The sequence below is a fragment of the Pseudophryne corroboree genome, chromosome 6, assembly GCF_028390025.1.
Source record: "Pseudophryne corroboree isolate aPseCor3 chromosome 6, aPseCor3.hap2, whole genome shotgun sequence".
Classification (NCBI taxonomy): Eukaryota; Metazoa; Chordata; class Amphibia; order Anura; family Myobatrachidae; genus Pseudophryne; species Pseudophryne corroboree.
Window position 1 is genome coordinate 561,627,153 of NC_086449.1, and position 24,282 is coordinate 561,651,434.

Sequence of the window (24,282 nt, forward strand, 5' to 3'; positions counted from 1 at the left end):
GATATAATGGGGTCCCTGCTTGGTGACAGTGTCCACGCCAGTGTCGCAGTCCGCCTCCCTAGACTGCGATCAGGAACGCGATTTAGTGGCGGGTCCCGCCTCGGGTACCCTCTTACCTCCTCCCCGTAGCAGCCACGTGAACCAAGAGCATCTGCGACCGTGTGCCTAAAGCTGTAGCGTCTCCACCGCAAGTACCGGGAACTGAGCCGCGGGAGTATGTGATGCCACTTGGGAGGTGAAGGAGCTGCAGCGCTGAAGTGTCAAAATGACATACAGCGCTGACAGCCCAGTTTAGAAGAAATTTTCTGTCAGAGAAAGCTTTCTCAGGCCTGCCCAGTGCAGCCCTCCTGTTAGTGAGCTGCTGCTACAGGCACCAACTCGAAACTGAGCTCACAGTGCCTGGAGACAGAGTTACAGAGGAGGCCCCAATGCAGCCTGGGGCAGCCTAAAGCTTTAGCCTGTTGGTGCCTCAGGATCAAGATCCACTCTACACCACGATGCTTTCCTGTGAAACAGTGTACCCCGCTGCAGAAATTCATACTAGTGGATTCAAGACATGATGTTTATATGGGCCCAGTTTAAACTACTAAAGCGACTTCAGCTGGCTGCTGTGAATAATGTTAAAGCATTGCTGACCACTTTTTCTGGTGTATTTACAGTATATAGTGGTGGTTGCAAAGTAGGACAACTCACTTGTGCAGAGGAAAGAGGAAAATAAACCCACACACGGAAGTTCTTTAGTGCATGCAATTATAAAGATGTAGTAAATTTTATCCAAAAGCCTATAAAAAACAAAAACAGACGAGAGTTAAAGAAACTTTATTAACAATTCAGAATATAAAAAGTTAGTTTTGTACATTCAAACAAAAAACCCCTCAAAAGTTAATAAATAATTACCCAGAATAAACTTTGTGCTCAAATTACATCAGTTGCAGTAAATAACTTACTTATAAGAAAGTCAGACATTCTTTTTTTTATATCACCCTTTAATTCACAGAAGTGTAAGCTTATACATTAAACTCAAGATGTATATAAGCATTACCAACAGCTAATTGCAAAAGGCAGATACACACGTACAGTAGTTAGAAAGTGTCCATTAGTCTACAGGGAAGGATAATGATGCTGTGGAGTTCAACGTAAATGGAATAAATGTTTATATAAAATCCCACACATACTTTATTACACTAGCACCGTCTTGTACATGCTTCCTGGACTGCAGTAGCAATTAAAAAGTCAGTTACTGTAGGCTCAAGTAAAGAACAGGAGGTAGCAGCTTTCTAGAGTGACCAACAGTGTCCTCTGCAGAATGAAATGTCCAGTAGCGCTCGCAAGAGAATCAGATGCACATTTACCCGTACTTTGATCATAAGAAGTTTTCAACAGAACACTGTGCTAGCAGACATTATCTGGAGGAGGGGATGCAGGCTTTGGTATCCGTTTGCATGATTCCCTGGGGGCTGGAATGATAAAAAGAGGTTTGTTATATTATTTTTACAGTCCTTATAAGTAAGAGACCATAATACTGTCATTGTTTCAATAGAGGTTTTAATACTCTTTAACAGATGGAAAATAAATGTAACGTTATGGTGCATACACACTAGGTGATATTGTTGACTATGGGGTATAATTCAATACCTGTCGGATCTTTTCCGACGGAAAGGATCTGACAGGTCAGTATTCCGTGCCGCGGCCAAACCCCGTTCCAGTCACTGCCAATCCGACTTTTTTTTTAAAGTCGGATTGACATTGGTGGTCACTCAGAGTTGTTCGCTCGCTGCTATTTTTAGCAGAATTGCTAATAGGCTAAAATCCGGCCATTCTGCGCATGCGTATGCACAGCAGGGCGCACGCGCTAAGCAATTTTACACAAAAACTCTGCTATTTTACTCACGGGCGAACAAAGCTTTTCAATCGCGCTGCTGATCGACAGGAAGTGGGTGTTTCTGGGAAGAAACTGGCCGTTTTCAGGGAGTGTGCTAAAAAATGCAGGCGTGCCAGGTAAAAACGCAGGAGTGGCTGGTCGGACGCTGGGCGTGTTTGTGACGTCAAACCAGGAACTAAACGGACTGAGGTGATCGCAATCTAGGAGTAGGTCTGGAGCTACTCAGAAACTGCAAGGAAATACTTTTAGCAGAATTGCTAATCTTTAGTTAGCAATTCTGCTATGCTAAGATACACTCCCAGAGGGCGGCGGCTTTGTGTTTGCATTTCTGCTAAAAGTAGCTAGCGAGCAAACAACTCGGAATGAGGGCCATTGTCAGAAATGGGGCTAAAACCTGTTGGGTTTGGCCGCGCTTCTGACAATACACGTGGTTGAGCGGCTGAAGCCACCAATCCGTGAATATTCAGACAAGTTGGAAAATACGACGTGTCAGAAAAAATGGGGCACTAATGAACAGGTCGCAACCCCTTCCGATCTAAATATGTCGGAAGCTGCCATCTTTCTGACAAGACGGTGTTATGATTCCAGCACTCTGGTCTGAGGAGATCTTATTGCAAGGACCGGAGCACTGGAACGTAATGCTGGGAAAGGGGAATGGAAAGGGAATAGCCCCTGGCGCCCTATCTCCGTTGTCTCGCCCGTGCTGTCAGTACACTCTTGCGAGACTATGGTTGCTTGAGCCCATGGCAGCCGCGTTTGAAGGGCGGATTACGTCTGCCCAACTTCGATGCCCCCTCAGGTCTTAATGAGAGACAAAGAGTGTACCGAGACAGGGTGATAACAAGGGGCCCTCTTACTGAAACAACCAAAGCCAGGGGCTACTAACTAGCCTAAAACTAAATGTATGTGCAGCTTGCCGCCAAAGGAAAAGAACAACAAAGGAAATGCTGACCACACGCCCACACAATACTTGTGTACCGGCGGTGACAGCATAAGCAGAACCCTCTGCAAAACACCAGTGACAGAAATAATAATGGAATACAGCGGCCTAGGCAGACGGACGCGGCAGAGCCGCTACTCACGGAACCAGTACGAATACTGGCAAACGGACAGGAACTCCCAATGCTGCTGACACAGACTCTTAGAACTGGAGGAAAGGCAGAATCCCAAACGAAAGACCGGTGGACACCAAGAAGCCAGAAACTTGACCAGGCACAGGCAAAGGCACTGGACCTCAGGACAGGAACGCCTCACGGCAGGACACGGGATCAGACATAGGAATTGACACAGGGACTGACTCAGGAATCGACACAGGAAGCTCAGGAACTAGCAGGAACCAAGCTCAGAACTCAAGCAGACCGGATACCCAGAAATATCACCAGCGTCTGTGAATTGCAGTCAGCCAGCATATAACAGAGAGGCCTAATTAATAATCTCATGCAGCTGCCCTGTTGCATGACTCCAAACTGACAAGATGCAATTAGCAGCCAGGTGAGGCTGAACACATGGGAACAGGCTGCAATTACACAGACTCACCAGCGGCAGCAGACAAGAGTATTCTAAAACAGAGCAACAGGAAATCTTGGCATGCAAGACAACTTTATAAACATAAAATAGGAATGAACCACTACCTGTGGTTCATAACAGTATCCCCTCCTTAAGGGTGAGCTCCGAGCACCCCATGACACCCACGGGGAACATGAACAGAAGTATAACATAAAATACATAACCAAAATGCAAATGAGCCACAGCCGTGGCTCATAACAGACGGCAGCTTCAGACACTTGAATACCCCCCTATATTGCTAATTTTTACCTTCCCGAGTGATATTGTTTACAATATCGCCCAGTGTGTATGCTGCAAGCGATGCCCGACGTGCGCTCCCAGGGTTCGTCAACACCCTCCCGCTGTCGGCAGTACATGCCGCTCAATCTGACCATATCGTCAGATGCTGCATGTTCAGGACGGCCGCAGCATGTCACTGTCGGCGGCCTGGCCAGGGAGGAGAAACACTAGATATTGTTCACAAAGTGAATCTTCTAGTGTGTATGCACCTTTAGGATTCTAAAAAATGTATTTAATAGTGTTTGATACCATGCACAGCACACAGATTATGCGGTACATCTGTGCTACATGCCTTTCTTAAATACATCCTACGAAATGTACTTTTCATTTGAAGCGGTTGAATATAAAATACTTTAATAATAATCTAGTTAAAAGAAGGTATATGCCTGTATCTTAGATTGCATAGAGTATGTGAAATGGTGGTGAATCCAGCTTGTTTGTATAAGGACTGACAAGGGAGACATCTATCTTTACTTCCCTAAAGATTTTAATTTGATCTAGGTAAATAAAGGAACTCCCACAAACTATCTGTATCCTGATATGTGAATACTAAATAAATCCACATCCTCTTAAATGTGTTACTTTGTATTTGTGACAAAAACTGGGCGGTAATGATGATAGTAATGATGTGCAACTGGTGAAACCAGTGCCACATATTAAAAAAGGAACCAGATAGCGAGTACCACAATTCAAACATCACAATGAGTTGCCATATATGAGAATGCTGAACTGTGTTTTCCACCACTTAAGACGACTGCATGACACACACATATTATATATATGGCCCTTATTTCCAACAGATTTATTGGCAGGCAACTTTCCCTTGTGGTCCATTTTCCCTGGAACCAGAAATTTTCGAACACTGCTTCTCAGCCTTGAAGACTGGCATCCGTTGTCAGTACTTGCCAATCTGCTATCCAAAAGGGTCTCCCCTTGTCTAGATGGTCCGTCTGTAGCCACCAGGCTAGTGACCTTTTTACGTTTACTGGAAGCTTTATCATGTCTTTTTATTGTCCAATGTTTTCCATTCCATCTGGTTAGAATGAGGTGCTGTAGGGGTCTGGAGTGGAATTGTGCATATTCCACCATGTCGAATGTTGACGCCATCAGACCCATCACTCGCATTGCTGCATGGACTGATACTGTCTGACTGTGCAACAATTCCTGAGTCATTACCTGCACCTTGGATATCTTTTTCCCAGGTAAGATCATTCTTTGTAGACTTGAATCCAATATGGCCCCCAAGCGAACCATCTGTTGTGATGGACTCGGACTACTTTCCCAATTTATGAGCCATCCGTGTCTTTGTAGACAAGCTATTGTCTGTTGGAGATGGCCCAAGAGTAAATTTCTGGGATTGAGCCAAGATTAAAAGATCATCGAGGCATGGAAAAATTCTTATCCCCTGCTTGCGGAGATAAGCTGCTATAACCACCATAATTTTGGTAAAAACCCTGGGAGCTGTCGCTAGCCCAAAGGGCAAAGACTGGAACTGAAAATGTTGCTGGAGGATGGCAAACCTGAGGTAACACTGATGGGATCGTGCTATGGGGACATGCAGGTAAGAATCCTGTACATCCAGAGATACCATGTAATCTCCTGGTTCCATGGCCAAAACTATGGAGCGTAACGTCTCAATGTGAAACTTTGGAACCCAAATGTATTCGTTTAACCTCTTGAGATTGAGAATTGGTCGGAATGATCCATTTGGCTTCTGAATCAAAAATAGGTTGGCGTAAAACCCCCGTCCCCTTTGTGTCAGGGGTACTGGGATAATTACCCCAGACTGAAGCAATTTCTGAACTGCTTCTTGCAGAGCTCTGGCCTTCGACTCTATACGAGACGGGCTGGTGCAAAAAAACCTTTGAGGAGGCTGCTTCTTGAAAGGGAAACCATAACTGAGAGACACCACCTTCTGCACCCAAGCATCGGTCATCGACTGCTGCCATATGTGTGCAAAGTGAAGGAGTCGGCCCCCAACCGTGGAATCCTCCAGGCGGAGGCCCGCACCCTCAGACTGATAGCTTCTGTTCTGGCTTGGAAGCTGGCCGTCTATTGGCTCATTGCTTCCTACCCCTAGCTGATTTATTGTACTGGGGTTGGTTAGAATCATCCTTTCCTTTTGCTTTACCTTGCCATCGAAATGGCCGAAATTTTGAACCCCTCGTTTTAGGGTTATAACTAGCCGGAAACCTGACCTTTTTGGATTCAGCTTCCGATTCCAGAATATCTGTCAATTGTTTTCCAAACAAAATATTACCAGCAAAAGGCAATGCTTCAAGAGCTTTCTTGGATTCTGCATCCGCTTTCCAAGTACGTAGCCAAATTGCTCTAGGAGCGGCTACCGTTAAGGCTGATGCTTTAGAAGCAATCGTACCCATATCAATTGCTGCTTCTTCCAAATATTGCGCAGATGAGATGAGACTCCTGCTCCCTGGTAGGTGCGGAGAGGCCACACTAGTTCCTCCGCCCATTCTACCATTGCTTTTGCCATCCAGGCCGAAGCCATAGCTGGCCTTACAACAGCCGCTGACAGAGAAAAAAATGTTTTTCAAGAAACCATATACTCTTCTATCTGTGACATCATTCAATGAGGTAGAGGGCAATGGTAAAATAGATTTTCGCTTAAGTCGCATGACATGTGCATCTACTTTAGGAGGAATTTCTCTTTTAGAACAGTCTTCAGCCGGAAAAGGATAGCAAGAATCCCACTTTTTCGGAATTCTATATTTCTTATTGGGTGTAGCCCAAGGTTCTTCCATAATTTCCGTCAGATCTTCTGACCCTGGAAACTCCATCCTAACTGTTTTTGGACGTTTAAACACAGGTGCTTTAGATTTTGTTATTGCTTTAGCTGATTCTTCGAGAGACAGAATAGCCTTCATGCATCAATAAGCTCAGCTATATCCTCTGAGCTGAAACCCTCCGACTGGTCGTCATATGGGGTATTTGAATACACTGTATCCTCATCTGTTGTATCGTCTTGTGTAGTCTGTAACATAGATGTATCTACCCTGGTTTCACTAGCCTGCTTACTTGTTGAAGCTGCTGGAATTAACCCACAAGAAGGGAGCTGCATGTAAGGGTTAATAGTGTATCCTACTCCTGGGTGTGGCACTGCAGGTGCTAATCTCTCAGCTATTGTAGATAAAGTCTGTGCAAACACACCCCATGGTGGATCTACTGGTTGCTGAACCAAAACCTGTGTTTTATTTTGCTGATACGCACAACAGTTTGCACATAACCCGTCATAAGTTAGATACTGGGCTAACACCCCTACTTTACAAGACAGACATGTTAAGGGTGTAGGAGTCCCTGATAAAGTATCCTCGTCACTTTTGCTGCTCAGACATGGTAAATAATCTGTTTATACAATATACTACACTCTCTGTGACTGAGATCACTTATATAAATATAGAAGTGATATCAATCTGACCACAACCCAAGCACCCGAATTGAGGTTCAGAAACAATACCGACAAACATATAAAAGTCAGCAATCACACTAGCAGTCAGTCACATGTTAAATATTAGCCATTGTCATACGAGTATATAATCAACCACAAAAATACTTGTCCAGTATGTAGGAGTACAATTTACCGTTTGTTATTTTTAAATAGCTATTTCAATAAGTTTTTCAGTCATATTATGCAGAAAACAGTACTGTACAGGCCTCCTATGCATTGTGTACCAAAATTAACTAGTCATACTACACAGTAGATAGAATTTTAGTACTGTATAACCCTTACTCAGTAGAGTGGGATACAGGGAGACTCACCCCACTTCCAGGATCGATCTACATTCGAAAGACGCTCAGTGGATCCAGACGCTACTAGTGTACACTGCCGCTCCGGTAACGGATAAAGGACACAGACGCTCAGTGAACGATTAGTGTATACAGACGCTCCTGTCCGCGACCCAGTCTTGGCGGTAAACTCCAGTGTACACGGTCGCAGCGGCCTAAGCTGCAACAGAGTTCCCTCATGGTAGAGTCTGAGCCTGAAGTGAGGCAATCAGTTCATGGACGGGAGACGCACGGAAACTGGTCATGAACTGGGGGGAGGGGCAACCAGGAGAGCGTCCGACTCCCCCTGCTGACAAACTCCAGGGATCGCGGCCTCAACCTAGTCCTGGCGCCTATGATCCCTAAAGCATAGCGCTGGAGCACCTAAGGGTGGCGGCGCATCAACCACTGTTTGTAGTTTCCACCAATACAGTGCGGCTGTGTCCGAATTCCCCCAGTAAGTGGAACCGATGCCTTACCTTCTCCCCATGCTCCGGCCACAGCCTGGTAACGTCTGCTGGACCTGCTAGAACATCTGACACAGACGCCCGCTGAGACAGCACTAGTACCCGGAGGTAAGCGTTGTTGCAACCCGGTGGAGAGTTGTTGGAGCGACTTTCTAGCATGCGTTTAAGACGCTGTTAAGAAAGATCACTCAAAACATAGTAAGAGTATAAAAAGAAAATAATAAAAGCTTAGGGCTGCCATAACCAGCAGCCCTGTGACCATGGTCCGGCTCCTGCCGCACCAAACAAAAAACAACTGATTTGACTGAGTCGGTGGGCGGGATTATATGGACGAGCCCGATGCATCCTGGGAGGCCAGAAAGCTTGTGACTATTTGGTGCCATTTCCGCTGTTGTTCCGGCATATCCCAATGTTATCCTGTGGATAACCTGTGGACCCAGCCAGAGAAATGTATATATTTTTTTTTGCGAAAGATCCACGTCCATCCACGAGGGATTCACTTCGTGACAAGTGAGTTCAAGATACCTTTATGAGGGCATACACACATTTTCACGCGAGTTCGGTACGATTCCCTCCATCTGCCATTTTTTGACCCTTACAATAAAGGACATATTCCAATAAAGGAAGGCTAAGACGAACTACACGATCAGTTCTTTCATTTTTTATTCGAGGGACGTCGGACCCGAGATGAACATTATAAAATCGCCACTGAGTGATATTTTGCATGATTGTACTGTTCTGAAAAGATCACTTTGTCCGTATTACAGGACTATTGGAACTGCATGGTCATTCATGGTGGTCAAAAGAACAATTGTCACGAACTGTAGTGGAAATAAAAGTGTGCACAGAAGTGATTTCCTTTTTTTTTTGGTGTGCAACTTAAATAAAATTGCTCCAATTGTTGCGTGCTCTCTAATAATTAGTAAAGAAACTCATTCTTTTCCACTAAAATTTTGTGGAGACCACATACATAACAAGCAAAATTAAAATGACAATAGCAACATATAAAGACACTTTATTGTGCATATATAGCTACAACAAACAAAAGAATAAAATCCGCTCTACCAAACTCTTAATCACTTGCAGCTATGGTGACTAATTAATTAATATACTCTATCTACAAATCACATTATTAGCGCCAGGAGTGGTAGGGTTGTCTCATTACAAATATTTTTTTCTTTGCCCTTCAGTAGACTGAAAAGCCAGCACTTCAAAATGATATGTAGCGAGCATGAGAAATAAAGTAATTACCTTGAGCTTCTTTTGAACTGCTTGATGATGCGGCATCTGGTCCTATTGGTAGCCCTACATACACTCCTCCATAATTCCTGAAAGGGAGGGTATAACAAAAACAAATTTATTAAAAAGAATAAAAAATAAAAATATTTAGCAAGTTGATACAGGTTGTTTTGTCATTCTTTTCATAAAAAAGTCTGGTTAGTGCCCTTCCTTCATTATGTGCTATATGGATGAACTTATCTATCAAGAAGTCATCTGGGCAAGTTTTTCACTTGGGGATTAATAGAGTGCTGGTTATATTTTTATATACATTTGGATAAGAAAAAAAAAACAAATATGAGGGATGCCTTTATGTTGCTGTTATCCTTTATTTATATGTGCCACAAGGGATCCGGAGCGCCAAATTACAGAGTACATAAACAAATAAGCAAAGCAGGAAAACAGCGACTTGCAGTTCAAGACAATATAGGACAAGTACAGGGTGCATAAATATAGCTGCATCAGCAGACGACACTGAAATAAGTATCAGGGTGGCAGAAGACGGGAGGGATTTGGTGCCATTGAAGGGAGTATGGAGTAGAAGATAGTTTAAGTAAGAAAATCAAAAGCACATGAGCGAAGAAGGCCGAGCTTACATTTTAAAAGGAAGGGGCAGACAGACCAGGATGACACAGATGGGCAGATAGTGAGCATAATTAGAGATAGAGAGATAGAGATAGAGAGATATAGATATAGATAGAGAGATCGAGATAGAGATATATATATCTCTATCTATCTCTCTATCTATCTCTCTTTCAAGTTGGGATGAGAGGTGGCTGAGTTTGGTGAAGGAGTGGTTCTTGAGAATCCGTTTGAAGTTTTGAAGAGAGGTGGAGAGTCTGAGGGGGAGAGGTAAGGTAGAGCATTTCAGAGAAAGGAAGAACGATGTTAAAACACTTGACGGTAAGAGTGAGAGAATTAATCAGGCATGAGAGGCGGCAAGCATTAACGGAGCGAAGGACAGGTGGGAGTATAAAAGGAGAGAAGGTCAGATTTGAATTGGAAAGGAGTGTCAGGTTTTCCAGACAGGAGATTAGTCTAGTCTGGAGATGACCAGTGAGTGGATAAGGGTCTTCATAGTATTCTGGGCGAGAATGGGTCTGTTCCTGGAAATATCTTTAAAATGAAATGCAGGTTTGAGAGAGGTGCTAAATGTGTTGTTCAAGTATTACTCCAAGACATCGCACTTGGGGGCTAGAGCAGACCGTAGCGCCATCAACAGATAATGAAAGTGTGGGAGGTAAAGTTGTGCGAGAGAATGGGAAGATGATCAGCTCAGTCTTAGATATGTTAAGTTTAAGAAAGTGCCGTGACAAAGAAGAGGTAAGAAACTATTGGAGATACGAGTGAGTGGGTGGGTGGGGGGCAGAGGTCAGTGGAGGTAAGGTAGATTTGAGTATCATCAGCACAGAGATGATACTGGAAGTCAAAAGAGCCAACGAGCTCACCTAAAGAGGACATATAGAGAGAAAAGGAGAGGACCAAAAACAGAACCTTGGGGGGACACCTACTGTTAGTGCAAGTGTGTGTGTGTGTGTGTGTGTGTGTGTGTGTGTGTGTGTGTGTGTGTGTGTTGGGGGGGTGGAGAAAATCATGAGAGAAGACAGAAGGAAATGTCAGAAAGGTAGGACAGCCAGGAGAGGGTAGTATCACTCAGGATTTGCAGAAGAATAGGGTGGTCCCAGTGTCAAAAGCAGCAGAGATGTCAAGGAGAATAAGCAGAGAGTAGTGGGCCTTGGATTAAGCAACAAGTTCACTGCAGACTTTCGTGAGGACAGTTTCACTGGAGTGGAGAGGACGTAACACACTATTACGTCAAGCAGCGAGTTGGAGGAAAGAAAGGCAGTAAGGCAGTTGTAGACAATACTCTCGAGGAATTAGGAGGCAAAAGGGAGGAGAAAGATGGGTCGGTAGCTGGAGATGGTGTTTGGAGTAAAGGTAGGTTGTTTAAGAATAGGGGAGTTGTGTGCATGTATGAAGGTAAAGGGGACAGTGCCTGATGAAAGGGAGAGAGATTGAGGAGGTGGGCAAGATGAGAACAGGCAGAAGGAGAGAGGTAGCAGAGACTGATAGGGTCATGTAGGGAGGTGGAGGGGAGAGAGGAAGGGGGGGGGGGGGGGGGAAGGAATGGATTAGGGCCAGGACTACCTCACCAGATACATGGCAGAAAAATGTCTGTTGGTAAGAGGGATGGGGAGGGGTGGTAAATGGAAAAGAGGTGGCTGGTTGCTGATAGTCTGGTGGGGTGGGATGTCCTGTCATATGGAGTAAACGTTGGATATGAATTAAGTGGCAAAGTCAAGAGCAGAGAGTGAGGAGAGATGAGGTGAGGGTGGGCAGAGTAGTTCACAATGGCAAAGAGGCGCTGGGTGTTCAAAGATTAGGAGATGAGGTTCTTGAAGTACGACTATTTAGCAAGGGAAAGGGCAGGACTGAAGGATGAGAGCATACGTTTGAAATGGAGAGCCTGCCTTAGAGCGTGATTTCCACTGTTGCTTGGCTGTATGTGAGCATTTTTGCAGATATCTGGTGTATTTGGTGTGCTATCATATGAACCCTTCGGGCAGTTTAGTAATCCTACATGGATTATATATGCAGGGCTTGAAATGACTTTAATCACACAGAAAAAAATGTAATAAAAAAAAATAAGAATTTACTCACCGGTAATTCTATTTCTCATAGTCCGTAGTGGATGCTGGGGACTCCGTAAGGACCATGGGGATTAGCGGCTCCGCAGGAGACTGGGCACAACTATAAAGAAAACTTTTAGGCTACTGGTGTGCACTGGCTCCTCCCACTAAGACCCTCCTCCAGACTTCAGTTAGGATACTGTGCCCGGAAGAGCTGACACAATTAGGAAGGATTTTGAATCCCGGGTAAGACTCATACCAGCCACACCAATCACACCGTATAACTCGTGATACAATACCCAGTTAACAGCATGAAAACAACTGAGCCTCTCAACAGATAGCTCAACAATAACCCTTTAGTTAAGCAATAACTATATACAAGTATTGCAGACAATCCGCACTTGGGATGGGCGCCTAGCATCCACTACGGACTATGAGAAATAGAATTACCGGTGAGTAAATTCTTATTTTCTCTAACGTCCTAAGTGGATGCTGGGGACTCCGTAAGGACCACTGGGATTATACCAAAGCTCCCAAACGGGCGGGAGAGTGCGGATGACTCTGCAGCACCGAATGAGAGAACTCAAGGTCCTCCTCAGCCAGGGTATCAAATTTGTAGAATTTTGCAAACGTGTTTGCCCCTGACCAAGTTGCAGCTCGGCAAAGTTGAAGAGCCGAGACCCCTCGGGCAGCCGCCTAAGAAGAGCCCACTTTCCTCGTGGAATGGGCTTTCACTGATTTAGGATGCGGCAGTCCAGCCGCAGAATGTGCAAGCTGAATCGTACTACAGATCCAGCGAGCAATAGTCTGTTTAGAAGCAGGTGCACCCAACTTGTTGGGCACATACAGGATAAAGAGCGAGTCAGTCTTCCTGACTCCAGCTGTCCTGGAAACATAAATTTTTAGGGCCCTGACTACATCCAACAACTTGGAAGCCTCCAAGTCATTTGTAGCCGCAGGCACCACGATAGGTTGGTTCAGATGAAAAGCTGATACCACTTTGGGGAGAAACTGGGGACGAGTCCTCAATTCTGCCCTATCCATATGGAAAATCAGATAAGGGCTTTTACATGACAAAGCCGCCAATTCTGATACCCGCCTGGCCGAAGCCAAGGCCAACAACATGACCACTTTCCACGTGAGATACTTCAATTCCACGGTTTTAAGTGGCTCAAACCAATGTGACTTTAGGAAATCCAACACCACGTTGAGATCCCAAGGTGCCACTGGAGGCACAAAAGGGGGCTGTATATGCAGCACTCCCTTAGCAAAAGTCTGAACTTCAGGTAGTGAAGCCAATTCTCTCTGGAAGAAAATCGATAGAGCCGAAATCTGGACCTTAATGGAACCCAATTTAAGGCCCATAGTCACCCCTGACTGTAGGAAGTGCAGGAACCGGCCCAGCTGAAATTCTTCCGTTGGAGCCTTCCTGGCCTCACACCACGCAACATATTTTCGCCATATGCGGTGATAATGGTTTGCGGTTACGTCTTTCCTAGCTTTTATCAGCGTAGGAATGACTTCCTCCGGAATGCCCTTTTCCTTCAGGATCCGGTGTTCAACCGCCATGCCGTCAAACGCAGCCACGGTAAGTCTTGGAACAGACAGGGCCCCTGCTGCAGCAGGTCTTGTCTGAGCGGTAGAGGCCATGGGTCCTCTGACATCATTTCTTGAAGTTCCGGAAACCACGCTCTTCTTGGCCAATCCGGAACAATGAGTACAGTTCTTACTCCTCTTCTCCTTATTATCCTCAGTACCTTTGGTATGAGAGGAAGAGGAGTGAACACATAAACCGATCGGTACACCCACGATGTTACCAGAGCGTCCACAGCTATCGCCTGCGGGTCTCTCGACCTGGCGCATTATTTTTCTAGCTTTTTGTTTAGGCGGGACGCCATCTTGTCAACCTGTGGTTTTTCCCACTGGTTTACAATCATTTGAAAGACTTCTGGATGAAGTCCCCACTCTCCCGGGTGGAGGTCGTGCCTGCTGAGGAAGTCTGCTTCCCAGTTGTCCACTCCCGGAATGAACACTGCTGACAGTGCTAACACGTGATTTTCCGCCCATCGGAGAATCCTTGTAGCTTCTGCCATCGCCGTCCTGCTTCTCGTGCCGCCCTGTCGATTTACACGGGCGACCGCCGTGATGTTGTCTGACTGGATCAGTACCGGCTGGTTTTGCAGCAGGGGTTTTGCCTGACTTAGGGCATTGTAAATGGCCCTTAGTTCCAGAATATTTATGTGCAGGGAAGTCTCCTGACTTGACCATAGTCCTTGGACGTTTCTTCCCTGTGTGACTGCTCCCCAGCCTCGAAGGCTGGCATCCGTGGTCACCAGGACCCAGTCCTGTATGCCGAATCTGCGGCCCTCTAGAAGATGAGCACTCTGCAGCCACCACAGCAGAGACACCCTTGTCCTCGGAGACAGGGTTATCAGACGATGTTGTAAAAAGGGGAAAAGGGGATGGGGAGACTACTGCACTAGTAACAAGGTTTATATACAATACCCCTTCATATATTATGCTGCCTTATATCTGGTCAGGTTTAGGGGGTGCTGCCACTTAATATATTGTTGCCAATATGAAAGACTGAATTCAAAGGGAAAGGGAAGAATTGGACTTGTAGTGGCGCACTTAAGTTAAGTAAATGTATTTAAAATATAACTTTTATTAACATCTTCATAAAAGAGCCAAGAACTGTGAAATTGATAAAATCAATACAAACAAATATGAGACAAAGTGCAACATATAGTGTTAAAAACACACACTCTTTAAGTCCACTGTGCTGTGCAATGTCTAATATATACAGTAAATATGTTGCAGGTTCTATGACCTTATTGGTAATTAACTGGTGCTGTCAGATATCAGGTCAGGTGCAGGTTTGAATCAGATTTATAGTATTATGTTATTATTAATTGTTTTGTTGTCTAATAAATTCCATAACTCTATTCGACTTGATTCTTCTGTGTCGACCGTCTACACCACACTTTGACACATATATTTAATCTATAATAATGATGAATGTGTACTGTGTGACAATATGTGTAACAGACTGTATCCCGAGATTAATCCTTATTACAGTAAATCGTGTGGAACAGAACTGTGCGCTCTCAGTCTCAGCTGTCAGCGCATTACTCCGGTTGATAGGTATCCACAACTAGTGCCTATAACAATTCCTTAGCACGGAATAGGTTTAAAGTTGTAAAGTGTACAATCAAATGATGAACAGAGTACCACTCTTTATTTAGAACATTAATAAGTGCTCTCAGTCTCTGCTGTCAGCCCTTACTCATTCCTTATCACAGAGTGAGTTTGTAGTCATAAAATGTATAAGCACATAATGGGCAGGGTACCTCTCTATTATTTGAGACGTTAATCAGTGCTCTCAGTTCTCTGCTGTCAGCACTCACTGAGGGTATCCCCCATATCTAAACCCATAAAGATGACTACCGTTTGTCAGAATTTGTAAGTGGTACCATATGTTAAGGTCTGTTAACCACACTGCAATGTTCACATTAATACACCAAAACTCCCTGAATTGGGATTATAATATCTCTATCACTTGGTGCTCTCAGTCTATGCTGTCAGCACTCATTATTCAAATCAGTGAAAGGGTATACAGTGAAGATAACTGTTGATATATTTTTAATTATTTATATTTATATCGGACACATACGCCTTTAATCAACTGGTTATATATCAGGGCTGTTACACCTTTAATTTCTTCTCACAATGTTATCACCATCAGTATTAAGTGTAACAGTAATAAATACTTGTCGCCTATCTAGGCCATATTTAGTATAGGAATTAATGGTATAACATACCGATGGGTGTGAAAATTTAACACCTTAATGCATGGTCACAAATAATGTTATAAATAATTACAAGTCTCTGTTTCAGATATTCAGTACTCTCAGTCACTATAATTAGTGTTGGAGTCTCATTTATAAAGGTAGACTTATTATAGAAGCTACATAAATATGAGCATCTTATAATATATATCTTTTTTCTTTCTCTGTTTTGATTTTAATAATAATGGCTTATATGTGCCAGTTGATTAATCACATTGGTTACTGAGACCTCCAACTATGCAATCAGAGTATCGGTTTCACTACATTCAATTGATGTTAATGAATGCCTGTGTTTTGGATTTCTAATTGCCTGTTACTTCCCAACACTTTGTGTGAAATTACTTATTCGTTATTCATTGCCTGGGCCATATCAAACATATATAAAGGCCCTGTGTTGTTTGTAGCTGAATGCAATTCCTGGTTAATATTAAACACTGTTGCGTTAAAGCAGCTACCTATAAGCTGTTTGTTATAACAAGATAGCTGCCCTCATGTGGCAGTGAGAGGTGGAAGTTATACAGGGCTCCTCTATGTAATTGTACTAGGAGCTGATAAGCCGATACAATGTTGCTAAACTGAGTTGCAATCTAAACTGAGTTGCAATCTGAACTGAGCTGAGGCGTGAATGGAACCGATACTGCACCTAACCTTATGCCTTATCTCATAGACAGTTCACTATATATACACATTCGCTGACTATTACATTTTTCTGACTAGCACACTGCAATATGACATGCACGATGGATTAAACACATGGTTAAGAGTGTGAATCGCCGACGCGCGTTTCACAGTTTTAGTTTCATCCATCGTGTTTAATCCATCGTGCATGTCATATTGCAATGTGCTAGTCAGAAAAATGTAATAGTCAGCGAATGTGTATATATAGTGAACTGTCTATGAGATAAGGCATAAGGTTAGGTGCAGTATCGGTTCCATTCACGCCTCAGCTCAGTTCAGATTGCAAATCAGTTTAGATTGCAACTCAGTTTAGCAACATTGTATCGGCTTATCAGCTCCTAGTACAATTACATAGAGGAGCCCTGTATAACTTCCACCTCTCACTGCCACATGAGGGCAGCTATCTTGTTATAACAAACAGCTTATAGGTAGCTGCTTTAACGCAACAGTGTTTAATATTAACCAGGAATTGCATTCAGCTACAAACAACACAGGGCCTTTATATATGTTTGATATGGCCCAGGCAATGAATAACGAATAAGTAATTTCACACAAAGTGTTGGGAAGTAACAGGCAATTAGAAATCCAAAACACAGGCATTCATTAACATCAATTGAATGTAGTGAAACCGATACTCTGATTGCATAGTTGGAGGTCTCAGTAACCAATGTGATTAATCAACTGGCACATATAAGCCATTATTATTAAAATCAAAACAGAGAAAGAAAAAAGATATATATTATAAGATGCTCATATTTATGTAGCTTCTATAATAAGTCTACCTTTATAAATGAGACTCCAACACTAATTATAGTGACTGAGAGTACTGAATATCTGAAACAGAGACTTGTAATTATTTATAACATTATTTGTGACCATGCATTAAGGTGTTAAATTTTCACACCCATCGGTATGTTATACCATTAATTCCTATACTAAATATGGCCTAGATAGGCGACAAGTATTTATTACTGTTACACTTAATACTGATGGTGATAACATTGTGAGAAGAAATTAAAGGTGTAACAGCCCTGATATATAACCAGTTGATTAAAGGCGTATGTGTCCGATATAAATATAAATAATTAAAAATATATCAACAGTTATCTTCACTGTATACCCTTTCACTGATTTGAATAATGAGTGCTGACAGCATAGACTGAGAGCACCAAGTGATAGAGATATTATAATCCCAATTCAGGGAGTTTTGGTGTATTAATGTGAACATTGCAGTGTGGTTAACAGACCTTAACATATGGTACCACTTACAAATTCTGACAAACGGTAGTCATCTTTATGGGTTTAGATATGGGGGATACCCTCAGTGAGTGCTGACAGCAGAGAACTGAGAGCACTGATTAACGTCTCAAATAATAGAGAGGTACCCTGCCCATTATGTGCTTATACATTTTATGACTACAAACTCACTCTGTGATAAGGAATGAGTAAGGGCTGACAGCAGAGACTGAGAGCACTTATTAATGTTCTAAATAAAGAGTGGTACTCTGTTCATCATTTGATTGTACACTTTACAACTTTAAACCTATTCCGTGCTAAGGAATTGTTATAGGCACTAGTTGTGGATACCTATCAACCGGAGTAATGCGCTGACAGCTGAGACTGAGAGCGCACAGTTCTGTTCCACACGATTTACTGTAATAAGGATTAATCTCGGGATACAGTCTGTTACACATATTGTCACACAGTACACATTCATCATTATTATAGATTAAATATATGTATCAAAGTGTGGTGTAGACGGTCGACACAGAAGAATCAAGTCGAATAGAGTTATGGAATTTATTAGACAACAAAACAATTAATAATAACATAATACTATAAATCTGATTCAAACCTGCACCTGACCTGATATCTGACAGCACCAGTTAATTACCAATAAGGTCATAGAACCTGCAACATATTTACTGTATATATTAGACATTGCACAGCACAGTGGACTTAAAGAGTGTGTGTTTTTAACACTATATGTTGCACTTTGTCTCACATTTGTTTGTATTGATTTTATCAATTTCACAGTTCTTGGCTCTTTTATTTAGATGTTAATAAAAGTTATATTTTAAATACATTTACTTAACTTAAGTGCGCCACTACAAGTCCAATTCTTCCCTTTCCCTTTGAATTTTATCAGACGATGTATCTGAAGATGCGATCCGGACCACTTGTCCAACAGGTCCCACTGAAAGGTTCTTGCATGAAACCTGCCGAATGGAATCGCTTCGTAGGAAGCTACCATTTTTCCCAGGATCCGCGTGCAGTGATGCACCGACACCTGTTTTGGTTTTAGGAGGCCTCTGACTAGAGATGACAGCTCCTTGGCCTTTTCCTCCGGGAGAAACACTTTTCTCTGTTCTGTGTCCAGAACCATCCCTAGGAACAGCAGGCGTGTCGTAGGGACCAGCTGTGACTTTGGAATGTTTAGAATCCAGCCGTGCTGTTGTAGCACTTCCCGAGATAGTGCTACCCCTACCAACAACTGCTCTCTGGACCTCGCCTTTATCAGGTGATCGTCCAAGTACGGGATAATTAAAACTCCCTTCCTTCAAAGGAGTATCATCATTTCCGCCATTACCTTGATAAAGACCCTCGGAGCCGTGGAGAGACCGAACGGCAACGTCTGGAATTGGTAATCACAATCTTGTACCACAAACCTGAGGTACTCCTGGTGAGGATGGTAAATGGGGACATGTAGGTAAGCATCCTTGAAGTCCAGCGATACCATGTAATCCCCCTAGTCCAGGCTTGCAATAACCGCCCTGAGCGATTCCATCTTGAACTTGAATAGTGGAATAGTAACCCCTTCCTTGTTGAAGTAGGGGCACCTTTACTATCACTTGTTGTGAATACAGCTTTTGAATTGCCTGCAACACTGCCTCCCTGCCTGAGGGAGTGGTTGGCAAGGCAGATTTGAGGAAACGGCGGGGGGGAGACGTCTCGAATTCCAGTTTGTACCCCTGAGATACTACTTGAAGGATCCAGGGATCCACCCGTGAGCGAGCCCACTGATAGCTGACATTTTTGAGACGGGCCCCCACCGTACCTGGCTCCGCCTGTGGAGCCCCAGCGTCATGCTGTGGACTTAGAGGAAGGGGGGAGGACTTTTGCTCCTGGGAACTGGCTGTATGCTGCAGCTTTTTCCCTCTACCTCTGCCTCTGGGCAGAAAGGACGCGCCTTTAACCCGCTTGCCCCTATTGGGCCGAAAGGACTGTATCTGATAATACGGTGCTTTCTTTGGTTGTGAGGGAACATGGGGTAAAAATGTAGACTTCCCAGCTGTTGCTGTGGAAACGAGGTCCGAGAGACCATCCCCGAACAATTCCTCACCCTTATAAGGCAGAACTTCCATGTGTCGTTTGGAATCTGCATCACCTGTCCACTGCCGAGTCCATAACCCTCTCCTGGCAGAAATGGACATCGCACTAATTTTGGATGCCAGCCGGCAAATATCCCTCTGTGCATGCCTCATGTATAAAAGTGCGTCTTTTATATGCTCTACGTTTAGCAAAATAGTGTCCCTGTCTAGGGTATCTATATTTTCTGACAGGGAATCTGACCACGCAGCAGCAGCACTGCACATCCAGGCTGAAGCTATAGCCGGTCTCAGTATAACACCTGTGTGTGTATACAGGTTGAGTATCCCTTATCCAAAATGCTTGGGACCAGAGGTATTTTGGATATGGGATTTTTCCGTATTTTGGAATAATTGCATACTATAATGAGATATCATGGTGATGGGACCTAAATCTAAGCACAGAATGCATTTATGTTACATATACACCTTATACACACAGCCTGAAGGTAATTTTAGCAAATATTTTTTGTAACTTTGTGCATTGAACAAAGTATCTACATTCACACAATTCATTTATGTTTCATATACACCTTATACACACAGCCTGAATGTCATTTAATACAATATTTTTTATAACTTTGTGTATTAAACAAAGTTTGTGTACATTGAGCCATCAAAAAACAAAGGTTTCACTATCTCACTCTCACGCAAAAAAGTCCGTATTTCGGAATATTCCGTATTTCGGAATATTTGGATATGGGATACTCAACCTGTATATAGATTTCAGGATAGCCTCCTGCTTTCTATCAGCAGATTCCTTCAGGGCGGCCGTATCCGGAGACGGTAGTGCCACCTTCTTTGACAAGCGTGTGAGCGCTTTATCCACCCTAGTGGGTGTTTCCCAGCGTGACCTATCCTCTGGCGGGAAAGGGTACGCCATTAGTAACCTCTTAGAAATTACCAGCTTTTTATCAGGGGAAGCCCACGCTTCTTCACACACTTCATTTAACTCTTCAGATGGAGGAAAAGCTACTGGTAGTTTTTTCTCTCCAAACATTATACCCTTTTTTGTGGTACCGGGGGTAACATCAGAAATGCACAACACATTTTTCATTGCCTCAATCATGTAACGTGTGGCCCTACTGGAAGTTACATTAGTCTCCTCGTCGTCGACACTGGAGTCAGTATCCGTGTCGACATCTGCGTCAACCATCTGAGGTAGTGAGCGTTTTAGAGCCCCTGATGGTTTTTGAGACGCCTGGGCAGACACAGGCTGAGAAGCCGGCTGTCCCACATTTGGTATGTCGTCAAACCTTTTATGTAAGGAGTCGACACTATCACGTAATTCCTTCCACAGCACCATCCACTCAGGTGTCGACCCCGCAGGGGGTGACATCACATTTACAGGCATCTGCTCCGCCTCCACATAAGCCTCCTCATCAAACATGTCGACACAGCCGTACCGACACACCGCAAACACACAGGGAATGCTCTGACAGAGGACAGGACCCCACAAAGCCCTTTGGGGAGACCGAGAGAGAGTATGCCAGCACACACCAGAGCGCTATATAACACTGGGATCCCACTATCAATGAGTGTTTTCCCTAAAGCTGCTTTTTTTATATATATTATATATATATATATATATATATATATATATATATATATATATATATATATCTATACTGCGTCTAAATTTAGTGCCCCCCCTCTCTTTTTTACCCTTCTGTAGTATTCAGACTGCAGGGGAGAGCCAGGGAGCTTCCTTCCAGCGGAACCGTGAGGGAACAATGGCGCCAGTGTGCTGAGGGAGAAGCCCCGCCCCCTTTTCGGCGGACTTTCTCCCGCTTTTTCTGTAATACTGGCAGGGGTAATTTTACATCTATATAGCCTCTAGGACTATATATGATGTATATTTGCCAGCCAAGGTGTTATTTATTGCCCTCAGGGCGCCCCCCCCCAGTACCCTGCACCCATCAGTGACCGAAGTGTGAGGTGTACATGAGGAGCAATGGCGCACAGCTGCAGTGCTGTGCGCTACCTTGGTGAAGACCGAAGTCTTCTGCCGCCGATTTTCCGGACCTCTTCGTTGCTTCTGGCTCTGTAAGGGGGACGGCGGCGCAGCTCCGGGAACGAACACCAAGGTCGGGTCCTGCGGTCGATCCCTCTGGAGCTAATGGTGTCCAGTAGCCTAAGAAGCCCAAACTACCACCTGTTAGGTAGGTTCGCTTCTTCTCCCCTTAGTCCCTCGCTGCAGTGAGTCTGTTGCCAGCAGATCTCATTGAAAATAAAAAACCTAAATATACTTTCTTTCTAGGTGCTCAGGAGAGCCCCTAGTGTGCATCCAGCTCAGCCGGGCACAAGAATCTAACTGAAGTCTGGAGGAGGGTCTTAGTGGGAGGAGCCAGTGCACACCAGTAGTCTAAAAGCTTTCTTTATAGTTGTGCCCAGTCTCCTGCGGAGCCGCTAATCCCCATGGTCCTTACGGAGTCCCCAGCATCCACTTAGGACGTTAGAGAAATAGGATTTGAATCACCTACCGGTAAATCCTTTTCTCGTAGTCCGTAGAGGATACTGGTGTCCACATTAGTACCATGGGGTATAGACTGGTCCACTAGGAGCCATGGACACTTTAAGAAATCAATAGTGTCGGCTGGCTCCTCCCTCTATGCCCCTTCTACCAGACTCAGTCTAGAAACTGTGCCCGAGGAGACTGACATACTTCGAGAGAATGATTTAACTGAACAGTGGTGAGACTCGAACCAGCACGCAAAAACCAAGAGGAAAGCCATGCAAACCAAAACTTGAACAGGAACAGCAATGGCTGAACCAACAATAATACTTAACCAAATAAAAGTGCAGAAAAACGAAGCACCCGGCGGGCGCCCAGTATCCTCTATGGCAGGGATGGGGAACCTTCGGCCCTCCAGCTGTTGAACTACACATCCCAGCATGCCCTGCAACAGTTTTAGCATGGCCAAATAGCAAAACTGTAGCAAGGCATGCTGGTATGTGTAGTTTAACAGCTGGAGAGCCAAAGGTTCCCCACCCCTGCTCTACGGACTACAAGAAAAGGATTTACTGGTAGGTAATTAAAATTCTATTTTCTCTTACATCCTAGAGGATACTGGGGTCCACATTAGTACCATGGGGATGTACCAGAACTCCCAAACCGGGTGGGAGAGTGCTGAGGTTCTTGCAGAACTGATCGACCAAACTGAAGGTCCTTAGCGGCCAAAGTATCGAACTTGTAGAACTTCGCAAACGCGTTCGATCCCGACTAAGTAGCCGCTCAGCAGAGCTGTAAAGCCAAGACACCCCCCCGGAGAGCCACCCAGGAAGAACCCACAGAAAGAGCCTCACCCGTGAACGGTAGGCTTTCCACGCTCTTTCTGGACTCTGCATCCGCAGTCCATTGGCGTAGCCACAAGCCCCTGCGTGCCGACACTGCCATGACAGAGGTCGTGCGTTGAGTAAACCAACTTCTTTTAAGGCTTTCACCATAAAGTTAGCAGAATCTTGGATATGCTGCAAGAGTAAAATATCGTCCCTGGTTAAGGACTCTAAACCATCAATTAGATTACCTGACCATTTAGCAATGCCAGAGTGATCCATGCACAAGCAATAGTGGGTCTCTGGGCCATCCCAGTGGACATATATAAAAATTTGAGAGTGGTCTCAATCTTGCGGTCAGCTGCGTCCTGTAAGGACCCCGCCCCGGAAACCGGTAAGACTATCTTACGTGATAACCTAGATATAGCTGCGTCCACAATTCGAGGATTTTCCCATTTCTTCCTATCATCCGAAGGAAAAGGAAAGGAAGAAATCAGCCTTTTAGGGATCTGAAATTTTGTGTCAGGGTTTTCCCATGCCTCTTCAAAGAGGGTGTTTAATTCCTTTGAAGCGGGGAAAGTAGCTTAGGATTTCTTTTTAGTATTAAAATAAGATTCCTCTTCCACCTCCTCTGTCTTGACAGGAATGTGCAGGACAGTTCGGATAGCCTCAATGAGAGCCTAAATTCCCTGTGATAGGACAGCATCCACCTCACCCGCGTCCACTTCACCCTCCTCTGGATCCGATGCATCAGGATCAGTATCACCCTGCATGATTTGGGCCAAAATACGCTTTTGCAGGCAAATGGCGAGGGCTTGGGGTGGAGGTATGGAAGCTGAGTCTCTCTTCATCAGGTCATCCATAGACTGCCATAAGAACTGTGTCTCCTCATTATGAAACAGTTTAGTAGAAACTGTAGAAATCATAACTTTAATGGAAGCCAACCACGGGGGTTCAGCCCCACTGGACTGGGAGTAAGCACTATCCTTAGTACAGGGTAGTGAGTCCCCAGGGAATGATAGACATTCTACTGTACAAGACACAGTCCCTTAACATGATTGGAGAGGGACACCCACACACAAACTGGATGAAAGCACAGTATATGTAGGCAGGGTCCTCAGAGAGACACAGAAGCCAGAGCCAGCCACACAGCGACTCTTTAGCAACAGTAACAACTAAGCTGGGTCGCAAGAACTAAGCACCTGAGTAGTGCTTACAGTTTTAACA

The 24,282-nt window shown here is 44.2% G+C and overlaps 1 protein-coding gene across 3 annotated transcripts in view; it reads right to left on the reverse strand.

The window, feature by feature from the left end:
* Positions 1-803: 803 nt before the first annotated feature.
* The window catches only part of C6H12orf75 (chromosome 6 C12orf75 homolog), a 175,490-nt gene continuing 152,011 nt past the window's right edge, over positions 804-24,282 (reverse strand). For all 3 annotated transcript variants that reach the window (XM_063930512.1, XM_063930514.1, XM_063930513.1), the window contains exons 4-5: positions 9,229-9,305; positions 804-1,457 (exon numbers count right to left, since the gene is read on the reverse strand). In XM_063930512.1, coding sequence (XP_063786582.1) covers positions 1,393-1,457; positions 9,229-9,305 — 142 coding nt within the window. In that variant the 3' untranslated portion in view covers positions 804-1,392. The remainder of the gene's footprint in view (positions 1,458-9,228; positions 9,306-24,282) is intronic.